General features: G+C 47.4%; 3 protein-coding genes across 7 annotated transcripts in view; 2 read left to right on the top strand and 1 right to left on the bottom strand.

Annotated features, from left to right (window-relative positions):
• Positions 1 to 5,633, top strand: Cirop (ciliated left-right organizer metallopeptidase). Its single transcript, XM_059273635.1, has 14 exons — positions 1 to 293; positions 417 to 510; positions 587 to 638; positions 1,074 to 1,217; positions 1,472 to 1,597; positions 1,778 to 1,862; positions 1,965 to 2,110; positions 2,184 to 2,355; positions 2,684 to 2,753; positions 2,831 to 2,927; positions 3,013 to 3,264; positions 3,884 to 4,113; positions 4,278 to 4,457; positions 5,383 to 5,633. Exons 1-14 carry the CDS (start codon positions 5 to 7, stop codon positions 5,531 to 5,533), a joined length of 2,088 nt encoding a protein of 695 aa, XP_059129618.1. The 5' UTR covers positions 1 to 4; the 3' UTR covers positions 5,534 to 5,633.
• Positions 5,634 to 5,858: 225 nt separating this feature from the next.
• Positions 5,859 to 10,241, bottom strand: C9H14orf119 (chromosome 9 C14orf119 homolog). 2 transcript variants are annotated; one of them, XM_059273645.1, is made up of 2 exons: positions 9,771 to 10,241; positions 5,859 to 6,645 (listed from the first exon to the last, which is right to left on the bottom strand). In XM_059273645.1, exon 2 carries the CDS (start codon positions 6,642 to 6,644, stop codon positions 6,216 to 6,218), a length of 429 nt encoding a protein of 142 aa, XP_059129628.1. In that variant the 5' UTR covers position 6,645; positions 9,771 to 10,241; the 3' UTR covers positions 5,859 to 6,215. The 2 variants fall into 2 exon arrangements, with proteins under 2 accessions (XP_059129628.1, XP_059129627.1); XM_059273644.1 differs by lacking the exon at positions 9,771 to 10,241 and adding an exon at positions 9,306 to 9,759.
• Positions 10,150 to 14,379, top strand: part of Acin1 (apoptotic chromatin condensation inducer 1) — a 44,566-nt gene continuing 40,336 nt past the window's right edge. Inside the window, exons 1-2 of one of the 4 annotated variants that reach the window (XM_059273639.1) lie at positions 10,150 to 10,176; positions 11,347 to 11,412. In XM_059273639.1, coding sequence (XP_059129622.1) covers positions 11,353 to 11,412 — 60 coding nt within the window. In that variant the 5' untranslated portion in view covers positions 10,150 to 10,176; positions 11,347 to 11,352. The other 3 variants (XM_059273638.1, XM_059273640.1, XM_059273637.1) reach the window with 3 other exon arrangements.

Raw genomic sequence — 14,379 nt, forward strand, 5'->3', positions numbered from 1 at the left:
GAAGATGCGGCTGCTACTCCTCCTTGCGGTGGCCACAAGCAGATGTCTGCATGACGAGACCCAGAAGTCTGTGCGCCTTCTCAGGCCCCATTTCTCCCAAATGCCCACACGCTTCCGCTCCTCAGTCCTTCCTGGCTCCCATGATCCTCAACCCCTTAGAGTCCAGACCTACTATACAAAAGACCCCGTATCCAACGAAGCTTGGGATCCTGATGGAGACGAAAGGAGAGGGGAATCTCGAGCCCGGGCTGCACTGAGAGAGACCATCCACAGAATTCAGGGTATCCTAGCAGGTAAGTGCGAAGACAGGAATTATCACGAAGGGCTGAGGGGCAGAGGAGGTCTAAGAGAAAGAGGCCATCACAGAAAAAGAATTGAACTCAGATGATGAGGTGAAATTGTCCCCTTGCCTTAAGTCACCCCAGTACAAGGACCTCTGCTTCTGAGTCGAGACCCTACACAATACTGCCGTGCCGTCTGGGGAGACCCAGAGACCCCAAACTACCACAGGTGAGTCTGCCACTGGTAATGTCTTCTCCAAAGACGTCTAGAAAATGCCTCCAGCTCACTTCACATTTTTTGACAGGTGTAGCCTCTTGAGCCCTGGATACAAAGGAGAGAGTTGCCTTGGGGTAAAGGTGAGAACAAGTCACCAGCCTCAGGTATCTGAAGATCTCTAACCTGTTTAGACTTCCCTAATACCTCAGCACTTAAGGACCTGATCTCAGATGTATGAAATTGTCCTCTTGTCTCGGTCTTCATAATGATGTACATTCCTTAGTCCCTTTCCACCCAATGCTCCTCAAGTACGTTAAAGCAGAGATCTGGGTAGCTAGGGTCACAACTCTGCTTTAAACACACACACACACACACACACACACACACACACACACACACACACACCTCAATTTGAACCTAGGCCTTGCACAGGCTGTGAAGTTATACATGCTCAGTTGGGAATCCGATTCCAATTGGCTACCTGGATATTGAGACAGCCTGAAGATCTCTCCTTCCTTCTAGCATCCAGTTTCCATCCACCTGCTAGGCTTATCCTCGATTTCCTTCCCGGACAGATGCCTGATGCCCACCTGCGTGGTTATTCCTTGTGGCCAGAGCATGGTCTGCCCCAACTAATCCAACCAGATGGCTCTGGAGTCCCAAACACTGATTTTCTCCTGTATGTGCGGGTTGCCCACACTTCCAAGTGTCACCAAGAGGTGAGGTTCAAAGCCCACCCCTTTTCCCTGCTGCCTCTCTTGATCCGAAACTTTGTAAGGAGGGGTATGGAAATAGAAACTATTTTATTGAGTTGTGCTTCTTTGGGGGGGGGGAGTTTGGAGTATGCTGATAAAGCTTGAATTGTGTAGGGGCTAAGAACCTTCCAGGGTAGCTATGGCCACCACCCCAGCAGAGCTCTACAGAGCCCCGGCTTCCCTCCTTTCTACCCTACCTTCTCTTGGCCTGTGTGCAGCCCGCTGCCATAGCTTATGCTGCCTGCTGCCAGCTGGATTCAGAAGAGAGACCCCTCGCTGGTACCATTGTCTACTGTGCCCAACATCTCACCAGCCCCGGCCTCAGCCATAGTGATATCGTCATGGTGACTACTGCATGATGGATGTGGGATGGGGCTGGGGGCGGCTGTCTCCCATGAAGTGGGAGAACCGACTGAGGATGGAACAGGAGGTGCCTGAAGCTCGGAGAGGGAGAGCTGGTTATGCAGAGGGGCTCGAGTTCTGCTCCGGAGCCAGCCCCTCACTCTGCAGCCATTTGTTCTTAGGCCACACTGCATGAACTGCTCCATGCCCTGGGTTTTTCCGGACAGCTCTTCAAGAGATGGCGGGACTGCCCCTCAGGACTCAGTGGTAACCGGAAGGAGTGAGGGAGTGGGTGGGCTCCCTATGTCAACCAGAGGGAGTTCACCACCTTCTATTTCGCCCTTTCTAACTTTTCCCTTTTGAAGCCAGCTAGAGAGAATTGTTCTACGAGGAAACAAGTGACAGGACGAGATGAGTGGGGACAGCTGCTTCTCACCACTCCGACTGTTAGCCACGGCCTAGCCAGACACCTGGGTGTGCCAGGGCCTTTGCGGGGTGTTCCTTTGGAAGAGGAGGTGAGAATAACACCTTGGGACAATGAAAGAAACAGGGAGTAGCCCAACAGCAACCAACTACCTTACCCAACAGGGCTCTCTGTCTTCACACTGGGAGTCCAGATTATTCCAGGGCTCTATAATGACTGCTACCTTTGATGGTGCCCGGTACACTCGACTTGACCCGATAACTCTCGCTGCCTTTGAAGATTCAGGCTGGTATCAAGTCAACTACAGTGCTGCGGAGGAGCTATTGTGGGGTCAGGGTAAGAAATCAAGATCGGCAGGGCTTTGTGGGAGGCTATAGTTTGGAGTTAGTTGCTACTAAGGTGTAATTCAAACTGTAGGTGGCGATGGTACTGAGGGATGTCTGGGGTGTCTTTTCTTTTTTTTAAGGGGAGGCAAGACAGGGTCTGGCTATGTAGCTCTGGTTGTCTGGTCCTGGAACTCACTATGTAGACCAGGCGGGCCTCCAACTCACAAAGTCCCTCCTGGCTCTTACTCCCAAGTGCTGGGATCCAAGTCGTCCGTCAGTCACTATGCCCAGCCTGAGGCTTCATCTTTGAGAACTTCCTTTTCTTATCGCACAAGCAGGCTCTGGGCTAGAATTTGGCCTGGTGAGCACATGCAGGAATGGATCCTCAGACTTCTTCTGCACCCACAGGTGTGTGCCGAGCGGGCAGGGGACCATACATCTGTCCGCGATCCCAGCGTCATCTCTCTGCTCTCCCTTCCACACAGTGGGCTGGGCTGCCACTACCTGCACCTGGACAAGGCGAGCTGCTCCTCGGACCCAACGCTAGAAGGCTGCCGCATGTACAAACCCCTGGCCAGTGGGGTGAGTGGACTATAGAACAGAAAGCAGGCCCTGGAGGAGTCGACCTCTACAGCATACACTAGTCTACCATTCCCCTCCCCCGCAGAGTGAATGCTGGAAGGAGGAAAATGGACTCCTCCCCAGAGCAGAGAACCCCCATGGGGAGATCTACCATCCGCAGAGCCGTTGCTTCCTTGCCAACCTTACCTCCCAAGTGCTCTCCACAGACAAGGCTGGCCCATCCTCCATCACTCCCACAGGCCTTTGCTACTTACATCAATGCACACACAGGGGAGCATATGAGGTGCAAGCTGAGGGGTCACCGTGGGTCCCCTGCTTTCCGGGAAAGGCTGTTCAGGTGAGAAGTTTTTTCTTTTCTTTCTTTCTTTCTTTTTTTTTTTTTTTGAGACAGTTTCCATTCTGGAACTCACTCTGTAGACCAGGCTGGCCTCAAACTCAGAGATCCACCTGCCTGGGCCAGGCATGTGCTGTCACCCGCCGCCACCGCCGCCGCCACCGCCACCACCACCACCACCCAGGTGATAATTTTAAGAGTAGTCAGAGCACACAGGCAGAAAATTTGGGAAATGCTTAACTGGCATTACTGTCCAGCTTCTTAAGAGTCCAGGCTGACCTAGAACCAGCTATATAGCCCAGGCTAACCTCAAACTTGTGACAATCCTCCTGCCTTAGCCTCTCATATACTGGGATTACAGACATGAACCACCAAGCCTAATGTTCAGCGTGTTTTTTTGAAATCTTGAATTTTTATTTTATTTATGCATTTACTTAGCAATGCTGGGGGTTAAGTCTGGGGCATTGCACGTACTGCGCTTCACCCTCAGCCCCTGGCCAACCTACCTCTTTCCCCCCTATAAATACCTCCTTAGCCCATGACTGATCTAGAACGTGCCGTTTTCCTTAGCAGGCATCCCTAAACAAGTAACTGACGCTCTAACTTAGCTATTTCCTTGCAGATACCTGGATACTACGGTCTTCTCTACTGTCCCCAAGGCCGGCTGTGTCTGAGTAACAAAGGCACCAATGCCGCCACTTCTCCACCGACGAGGTTCCCAACCCAAGACCAGCTGTTCCAGCTGTCTTTAGGATTAACTGGGACCCCAGGCCACTCTCTGGGGAAAGAGCAGAGAGAAGAGCTGGCTGATCTAGTTCTGCAGGCTGTGGTGACAAGAGCTGGCACTAGCAGGTAAAGGGACAGTTCTACCTATTTGACAATGGACCACTGAGTGCCCAAGTCCGTTCTTTCACACTCCCTCTACACTGTTCTTCGCACTCTGAAACCTACACTTAACCCTTCAGATCTTCTCTCAAGCACTCTTCCTCCATTAGGAGATCTCACTGTCTGTTCAGGTGCTATTTCCACAGCCCATCTATCACCGCAAGTTTGGTGTTCACTGTGAGCATGCGGAAGTCTCCAGGCTGCCAAGGGCCTTCCATTGCTACACTGTACAGGACCCTGACTCTGACTTTTCAGGAGCAACCCCTCCAAGTACACCATGGAGAAGCCATTTTTACCACAGAAGACAGCAAGTAAGCGTGTGTCCCCAGTAGTAAGCTTTGCAGCCCCGCTCTCAGACATTTGAAACCACATCTGTTTTAAGATTTATTTATTTTTATGTATGAGCGCTCTATCTGCATGTGCAATTTTATGCCAGAAGAGGGCAATCTGATCCCACTATAGGTGGTTGTGAGCATGTGGTTGCTGGGAATTGAAATGAGGACCTCTGGAAGAGCAAGCAATGCTCTTAACTGCTTAGCCTCTCCAGCCCCTGAAATCACATTTGTTAAACATGCATTTACGTGTACCTTTTTCTAAACAAGGTTATGTAGATCAGTAAAAAGACGCCCAACATCACCTTAGGCCCATCAAACAGCAATAGGGCCCCATCCCTAGAACTCAGGGATTTCAGTTGTTGTCTTGTTTTTTTTTTTTGGAGGGGGGAGACGGGAGGGGGACAGGAGAGGGTGAGACAGGGTTTCACTGTGAAGCCCTGGCTGGTCTAGAACTTACTTTGTGGGGTAGCCTTGAACTCACAGATCCATCTGCTTCTGCCTCCCCAGCTGTAGGTTTGGTGTCTTTCTTTTTTTTTGAGACAAAGTCTCATTTAGCATCAGGGTGGCCTCACACTTACTATATAACTAAGGATCATCTTGAACTTCTGATCTTCCTGCCTCAGGAGTACTGGGGTCATCCGTAAACATGTGCCATCACACCTCTCTCTTTCTAAATCTAGCTACCAAAACAGTGTCTTCCCATAAGCTAGTCATCATTACCATTAGTTCTCCTTTCCGTCCTTGAAGCTGCTGGAGACTTCGACCTTGGTTTCATCCCCACATTTTGGGTTCAACATTGGCTTTTACCGCCTTGTTTGCCCTAGTGCTTGATCCAAACAGGTTTCTCTTCCGTTAACACCTAACACTACTGCAGGACAAACAGTGCCTTTCATGTTCCTAGGCCACAGACTTCCTTGGACCATAACCTCTCTCTGACGGACCAACTTCTATCCACGGGATTCTGCCTACTGTTGCTAATTCTGGTGGGTGCATTGGGAACTTTGGCTTATCAGAAACGAGCTACACTCCAAGTGGGACCATCTACCACTTAACTATCATGAGATACATGTATGGCACAGGAGATCAGTTTAAAATAAGACAAGTGTGATGTCAGCCAGCAAGATGGGTAAGGTCATTTACCTGAGTTTGATTCCTGAGGAGCTACAAAGTGGACAGAGAAAACCAACAAACCAACTCTTTCTTTTTTTTTTTTTTTGCTTTTTCGAGACAGGGTTTCTCTGTATAACAGTCCTGGCTGTCCTGGAACTTGCTTTGTAGACCAGGCTGGCTTTGAACTCACTGAGATCTGCCTGCCTCTGCCTCCCAAGTGCTAGGATTAAAGGCGTGAGCCACCACCGCCTGGCAATGAGATTTTTAGTTATAGTAACAAGTCATTAAACTCTTGAGATTTAGACATCTCCTGTAAATAAAGCAAGTGCCTGACATAATCAGATTTGTTTAAACGGATCACATTTACAGAGTTCAGGTGACATATTACGAAGTTAAAAACAGTGCTGGGACTCATCATGAAGTTCAAGCAATTTTTTCCCATAAGGCAGGGTCTCACTTTGTAGCACTGACTGGCTCGGAACTTGATCTGTAGACCAGGCTGCCTCCGCCTCCTGGTGCTGGAAGAAAAGGCACACCATGACCCCAGCAGGTGCACTGAATCTTCACTACAGTCATGGTCTTTGGCTAGATCACATGGAGTTATCTTCTCGACCTGAATGCCTATCAGTCTTTACCAGCAGTGGCAGCCACTGCTTGGTAAAACTTTGCCACGAAATCTGGTTCACTGACCTCCAGCTGTCTAACAAATTCATTGCGCTCCTGCTCGGCCCAGCCTCGAAACCACTGATCCCAAAGACGCAGCTGGCACTCAAAGATACAAGGCGGTCGGTTTGCCGCGGACACACTGAGCTGCTCCAGGCCATCCAGCAGAGGCTGCAGCTTCCCAGGCACTGCCTTAGCAACCAGGTCCTGAAGAAAACGTTCCCGCTGGGGACCTGACCAACTGGCGAACCAGTGAAGAATACACTTCATCTCATGGGAAGTGATGTAAGACATTGGAGGAGGGGAAGCTCTGTTAATGTCGTCTGGCACTGCAGGTAACAGAGAAGGGCAGGATGGTGGCACTGACGAGGAAGATGATTCCAGTGGCATCCTGAAACAAACGAAGCTCTGTTAATACCGTCTTTGGCAGAGAGCAACCTAAACATAACCTCCTAAGCAACAAACCCCACCGCACCCCATCAATATCCACCAATTCAACCAGGAGGAAAACAGCAGGGCCCTTTCCTATGGTAGGACTTCACTGTGTACGTGTGGCTCCAGAACGGCCAAACTTTGATCCTCCTGCCTTAGCTTCCTGAATACTGGGATTACAAATGCACGGAGCCATTCCACAGGTAACAAGAGCCTTTATTTTTATGTTCCTACAATTACCTTGGAGAAGGCACCCGAGAACAACTCCACTTGGTGTGTGCCTCCTTCTCTCCTCTGCACTGACCTAAGCCAGGCGCCAGGCTCACACCTACAATCCCAGCACTCAGAAAGTGGAGTCGGGGGACCCCCAGGAATCAAAGGCCAGGTGGGACTACACAGGTACATAGTAAGTCCCAGTCAGTTTAACCTACAGAGTGAGGCCCTATCTCGAAACAACAATGAAAGAAAAACACATACCAGGCGTGGTGGCACACAGGGCTTACATGGTGGAGGCAGGAAGATCACGAGTTAAAAGAGGAGCCTCAGTTACATGGGAGTTCCAGACCAGCCTAAACTACAAGAGACTCTGGGTCAAACAAACAAACAATAAAAAGGAAACAACCTATCTAACCACTGTCTCTTACTGCCTTCATCATTTTATTTCATTAACATTTATTTGCTGCTAAACTTATTCATATGCTGGAAGTTTTTGTTGGTGTCAGTTTCTTCTGAGATGTTTTTTGTTCTTTAATGTTCTCTTCCGGCTTAGGAACAGTTCCTTTTCAGTGAGGATCATCTCAATGCGACAGGCCAAGCTCACATATGGGTTAATCTGACTGTATTTTGGGTGCATTGTTCTGATTATTGTCAGTGATCACAGCTTCAGAACTTCTAAGTTCAGCATTTTCAAGCACGTATAGCAAAACTTCAGCACTCTTCTGGGACTACCAATCACACATCTAGCCACACTGTCTGTCGTCAGCACACTTACCAACACTACTGTACACTGTCTAAAAGTCACACATTGTTTCTTTAAAGGGACACCTTTCAGATACTTGGTGGCTCTTTAGGTACATAAAGCCTTGCTAGCCTGGGCAATTTCACACATGTTCTAAAGTGAACACAGACATCTGAACCTCTTGGTTTAAATGATTTGGAGGGAGAGGTATCTGGGTCAAAAGAAGAGTAATCCTACTCACAGGTTACCTCAAGTCTTAGAAAATAATCTTGCTGGCCTCAAATTCAAGAGCCTCCTGCCTCAGCTTTCCAAATGTTGGTGTTAAAAATTACATATCTACCCTTAGCTGTTGCATGAATCCTAATTGGTCTCATAACAAAAACCCGGAGCCAGATATTGGGGTAAATGCTGAAGGATCAGAGGAAATAAGCCACAGCCACTTCTCACCTCACCAACTCCTCAGCGAAAAAGAGAAGATCCTGTCTCCATGAATCCTCAAACTGAAATGCCTGAGTCCTCAGCCAAAATGTGCCGAAACTCCTGTTTCCTCCTGCCTTACATTCTTTTCTCTGCCCAGCCATATCACTTCCTGTCTCAACCTTCCTAGTGCTGGGATTAAAAGTGTGTGCCACCACTGCCTGGCCTCTATGTTTAATCTAGTGGCTGGCTCTGTCCTCTGATCTTCAGGCAAATTTTATTTGTTAGAGTACAAACAAAATATCACCACACTTAGCCTCTTTCCCCACATTCTTTTTAATTTTCATGTAGCCTCGGCTGGACATGTAGCTAAGGATGGCCTTGAACTGTGACATGCCACCATACTTTTTGTGCTGCTGAGGACAGAACTCAAAGAGCGCTCCACCAACTGAGCTATGTCCTCAGCCACCTCCATAAACAATCTTAAAAACAACCATTGAGGGGCTGGGGGAAAGAGTGCTCAGTATTTAAACACACTTCCTGTACTTCCAGAGCACTGCCTAGTGTCTGTAGGACATGCACATACCCACAGACAGACACACAGATACACAATTAAAATAATAAAAGCAAGCTCACGCCTTTAATCCCAGTACTTGAGAGGCAGAGGCAGGCCTCTGAGTTCCCTGCCAGCCTGGTCTACAGAGTGACTTCCAGGGCAGCCAGGAAAAACCAAAACAAAAATGCTTGTTCTATCTCTCCTACTTGTCAAACTTATCTAACCTACTTCAGGTTAGGTTCAACCCTCTATGACTTAAATCACAACTTCTGTTCCTTCTGCTCCAAGTTGGAAGATTTGTATTTGTACTTGAACTGAACTGATCAGTTCAAGTCCCGGTTCAGGGTGACTGCCACTTTCAGAGTAACAATACAGGGAGAAGTTCCTCCTAAAACTTCTTTTTCAGGGAAAGGGACTTTTCCCACAGGGTCTCGCCACATGGCTTCAACGGTAAACTTAAACTCAATGTCATTGATAAAATTTACTGCCTAGGATCAAAGACGAGAAGCTATTTTTCCCCCACGTTTGGAAGCCGCAAGAGTCTTAAGCCCCGCAAGCATTCCTCAGATCAAGTGACCAGGATGTAGAGGATGGGGACCACAGAGGTTTCACCACCGGTGCAGGAGGGTTTCCCAAAAGGAAACCTGCAGACACCACATCTTATCTGGACAAGGAGGGGCTTCTTTACCTGTTACCTCCCCTTTCCTCTCAAAGGGCGCCCAGAGATCACAAGAGTCCTTCAGCTCCAGCTGCCGTAGTCTCTTCCACGTTTCCTGAAAACCCTAAGCAGAGCCAGCCCAATAACCCACGCACTTCCGGTCTTAAACCAGCCCCAAACACCCAAGAGCCCCAGCGCCTCAGCCCCAGGTCCGAAGATAGCCGAATAATTCCGATTATGGTTATGCCCGATTCGAGGGCTTCCGAATAGAGTCGATTCAAAGCCTCGGCAAGACGAAAACAAACGAGTCTGAACGCAAAAAGGGAGGGGGCGGCGGCTGGGCAAATAGAAAGAGCCGATTGGTACCGATGTGGAGACGGAAACGACCGAACAGTTCCGGAGGAACCCGGGGAATTCTGAGCAGTAACAGAGGGGTAGACTATGGCAGTGGGCGGGGCCAATTCGGTACGTTCGAAGGGCGTTAGCGGAAATTACCGAAGATGCCCGAAGCCGTCGGGACGGACCCGAGTACCTCACGCAAGATGGCGGAGCTGGAGGAGGTGACTCTGGACGGGAAGCCTCTTCAGGCTCTGCGGGTGACCGACCTGAAGGCCGCACTGGAGCAGCGAGGCCTAGCCAAGAGCGGGCAGAAGAGTGCCCTGGTCAAGCGGCTCAAAGGGGTGAGAAGTCAGCGTTGCCGAGGTGTCGGAGGGGAGCGGACCCGGTAGAGACGAGTCTCCGCCGCGGCGCAGGCGCAGTGTCCGGGCTCGGCGCGAGCTCTCTCAGGCCGCCAGCGCGAGCCTGCGGATCCACGCGCACGGTGGTTGGTGTGGCTTGCGCTGGAATAGAGATAACGCCGGTTCCCGCCTTAACGGCAGCGGCGCGAGCCCAAAATGGGAGGGTGCGCGCTACTCTCCCGGAGTGTCTTAAGCTCCTTCCTTCTTCCCCCACCCCCTCCTTGTTTGTGTCTGTGTTTTCGGCGCATGCGCTGCAGAAGGAGTTAAATCCCTCTACAACCACCGGTGTGGCTGGCCTTACGGGGGCGGGTAGGGCAGGGTCCGAGTTAGGGGTACAGTTGGGCGCATGGGGTTGGTGTCTCTGGCGGCAATAATACATTTGGGTTAGGGTAAAATGTCCGCTTGATTGGATGAAGACCTTAGATGAAGGGAAACCTTGGTAGAAGGACTTGGTGAAAGACGGGTGTCTAATTTATAGGGAATCGAGAAGCAGTCTGGATAAGAATTTGGTGAATACTTAGTGCGAGAGGTGAGACAGATGACTTTAGGCTGGGGATTTCGTATCGGTTTGAGTAGATGAGAATGGGTTTGTCCTGAGGTATACATATTGTGTATCGGTTTGGTGTAAATGGAGGGAAGGTGAGATGGACTAGTGTAATTAAAGGTTCATTAGGGTATGTGGCTGATAGTGCGGATTGGGATTAGGTTAGTTCACTAGGGTTTGAGTTGACAGACCGTCGCTTATCCCGAAGCTGACAGTTTGTGGGTGGGTGTGGATTAAGTCAAACCACAGATTACAGGGTCTGTGGTCAGTTTCTCTTTGAAATTTTAGTACATTTGATTAGTCTAGGTGTCACTCTGCTGTGCCAGTTCACTTAGTTTTAGATCTGAATAACTAACCAAGTAATAGTCGGATCCTAATTAGCAGTCTCACGCTTTTGTGTAATTTAAAGCTTGTTTGAGTATTTGGAGTGCCCCCCCCCCCCATTACCAGATTTAAAAGTGGCTCCTAGTCAAAATTGCAGACGGGATTCTAGTACTGATTCTGTCACTTTTGCAGATTTTTATGACATAGCCAGGTCACTGATTCTTTGTGTGCCTGTATTTTATATCTGTATATTTGGGAGCAGTAACCATGGCTACCTTTAAGGGTCTCGTGAAGATGAATGAGAACAGTATTCGTAAAAGGGCTTTTAAGCTCCATTAAAGGAGTATGGTATAAATGTATATTTAAGTAGTTTAATTTAATGAAAAGGCTGTGGGAGAGGTAGAGATCTGGGCTGCTTTTTGGTTTCCCCCTCCTGGTTTCTGATTTTTGCTCTTCTTTATACCAGGCTCTAATGCTAGAAAATTTACAGAAACACTCAACACCCCATGCTGCATTCCAGCCAAATTCACAGGTAAGAAAAAAGATTTGTTTAGATAGAATGTGCTGTTTGGAGAAAATGGTAAATGGAAGGACTTGGTGTTATGTCTTCTGTGCTTATCAAAGGCAGTATTTTCTTAAATTATTTTTATTACAAGTGTTCTCACATTAGACAGTTGCTTTTTTTTGTTTAAGGTTCATTTTTATTTTATGTGTAGGTATGATTTGCCTGTGTGTATGTCTGTATATCATGTGTGTACCTGGTGCCCACAGAGGCCAGAAGAGGATGTTGAATCCTCTGGAACTGGGTTACAGACAGCTGTGAGCCACCATGTGGGTGCTGACTTGAACCTGGGTCCTCTACAAGAGCAGCCAGTGCTCTTAACTGCTGAGCTATTGCTCCAGCTCTCAGACAGTTGAATTCTAATCAAGACTAATTTTGCATAAAGACCTGGAGTAAAAAAAAAAAAACATATCAGAGGAGCTCTAAGTTAATTTTGGATCCTTGCAGTGGAGTGTGCCAAAAGGTATGGCTCTGATTAAGTGTGCCACGAGAATCTAAAGTCACTTATTTGCCATTAGTTTGGGGAAAAGTTGAATTGAATATAGATGTGAAATAAAATAATTGTTTATCAACAACTCTTTTATTGACATAGTTTTCTTTTTTTTAAAGAATTTGATCCTTTATTAATAACCCCGTATTTCTAGTGCTAGCTGCTTAGCTATATATAGGTACTCTTAAACATCCCTGAAACCTTTGTTACTTAGGACAAGGAACTTAACATTTTAAGGCCTTAGTTTCCTCACCTGTAATAGGAAAAGTAGTTGGACTCTGCTGGGATAGCTCAGAGAAGATTTTCTTTTTTTTTTTTGAGCATTGAGACAGAATCTCTCCATGTAGCCATGATGGCTTGGAACTCACAGTGTAACCTGTACTGTCTTCAGACTCAGGGGAGTCCTACTGCCCAGCTTTCCTAGTGCTGGGATAGCAGGCTTGTACTCCCTCCCCTAGCTTCTACATGTGCTTTATTTTGAAGACACTATTCTATAGTTAAAAACAAAATATAAATTTTGACCATATCATCTCTTAGAATCCTTTTCAGCTTTTAAAAAATCCCTTCATTTAATGTGTTACACACTTAAAGGAAAATGCAATGGTGTCTGGGCCCAGGAGTAGATGAAGTCCCAGGATACTGTGGAAAATCTTTCTGTTCCCCTGTTAATACTAAGCTTTCTGAGGTTAACAAGCATTTAAAAAAAAAAAAAAAAAAAAAAAAAAAACAACTACCTAAAGGCCTGGAGAGGTAGCTCACTAGTCAAGAGTGGTTGTCACTCAGTGACTCAAACTGGAGTTCAGATCCCAGCACCTACATCGGGCGGCTTGCAAACATCTGTAACTCCAGTTCCAAGGGATCTAATGTCCTCTTCTGGCCTCCAAGGACGGAGACACACACACACACACACACACACACAAAGGTACATGTACATACACACAGGGCTGGAGAGATGACTTAGTGGTTAAGAGCACTGGCTGCTCTTCCAGAAGTCCTGAGTTCAATTCCCAGCAACCATATGGTGGCTCACAACCATCTGTAATAAGATCTGGTGCCCTCTTCTGGCTAGCAGGGACTCATGCAGGCAGAACACTGTATACATAATAAATAAATAAATCTTTTTTTTAAAAAAAGGTGCATGTACATACACACATAAATGAAGAGATGGCTCAGTAGTTAAGAGTACTTGTTGCTCTTTAGAGGACCCAGCTTCTATTCCCAGCACCTACACGGCGGCTCAGAGCTATCCATAACTCCAGTTCCAGGGCATCCCATATCCTCTTCTGGCTTTGAACACCAAGCACACATATGATGCACGTACATCCCTGCAGTTAAAACAGTCATACATGTAAAATATATGAGAATAAATAAATCTTTAAAAAAAAATTTAAAAAAGGAACTACTTAAAATAGTCAATTCACAGATGTAATTTTGGATCATTGCATTTTAGACTTTGAAGCCTTTTTTTTTTTAAAGATTTATTTATTTATTATGTATACAGTGTTCTGCCTGCATGTACACCTGCAGGCCAGAAGAGGGCACCAGATCTCGTTACAGATGGTTGAGAGCCACCATGTGGTTGCTGGGAATTGAACTCAGGACCTCTGGAAGAACAGTCAGTGCTCTTGACCTCTGAGCCATCTCTCCAGCCCGAAGCCTTACTTTTATTAACAAAGATTTTGCAGCAAACATTATTGTTTTCTTATACTTGGAACCCATAGTTCATCGATGTCCATTGAGTACTGAGAGACTCCTTTACTTTAGGTGAAAATAAGTATTTAGTGTTAGAAAATATGACAGAAAACATAGAAAGTATTGGGGTTGACTTGGTTTTTTGGAGGTCTGTAGACAGGTAAGAAGGACTGGGGGGGAACTTGTGAAGAGAAGACTGAAGGACAGCAAGAATGATTGGGAGTGTTACAGAAAGGGGGAAAAGGATTAACCCTGGGTGGGCTTGCTAGCCCTTTTTTTTGGGAGCGGGGCATGGATTTGTTTTGTTTTGAAGCAGGGTCTCTCTACATAGCCCTGGCTGCTCTGGAGTTCCCAGAGACCCACTGCCTCTGCCCCCCAGTGCTGGGATTAAAGGTGTGCGCCACCACGCATGGTGCGCCAAAGGCTTCGTTTTACTCAAAACAAAGCTGTTGGTTGCCCTGGAGTTTTTGAGGCAGGGACTTACTCTGTAGCCCAGGCTGGCCTCAAACTATGGCAGTTCTCCAGCCTCAGCTTCTCTTGTGGTACGATTGCAGATAGAAGCTATACATGCTCTCCCCTTTCTGTGGAAGTGGGGTTGCAAGTGTCTCAAGTAGTGAGTATATATTCCTTTCCTTGGTCTCTTAATTTCACTCATTGAAATACTATTTTTTTTTATATTTTGTGTGTATGAGTGTTATGCCTCCATTTGTGTATGTGCACCGTGTCCATGCCTGGTGCTGTTGGGGGTCAGAAGA

The sequence above is a fragment of the Peromyscus eremicus genome, chromosome 9 (genome assembly GCF_949786415.1).
Source record: "Peromyscus eremicus chromosome 9, PerEre_H2_v1, whole genome shotgun sequence".
In the NCBI taxonomy this organism is placed as follows: Eukaryota; Metazoa; Chordata; class Mammalia; order Rodentia; family Cricetidae; genus Peromyscus; species Peromyscus eremicus.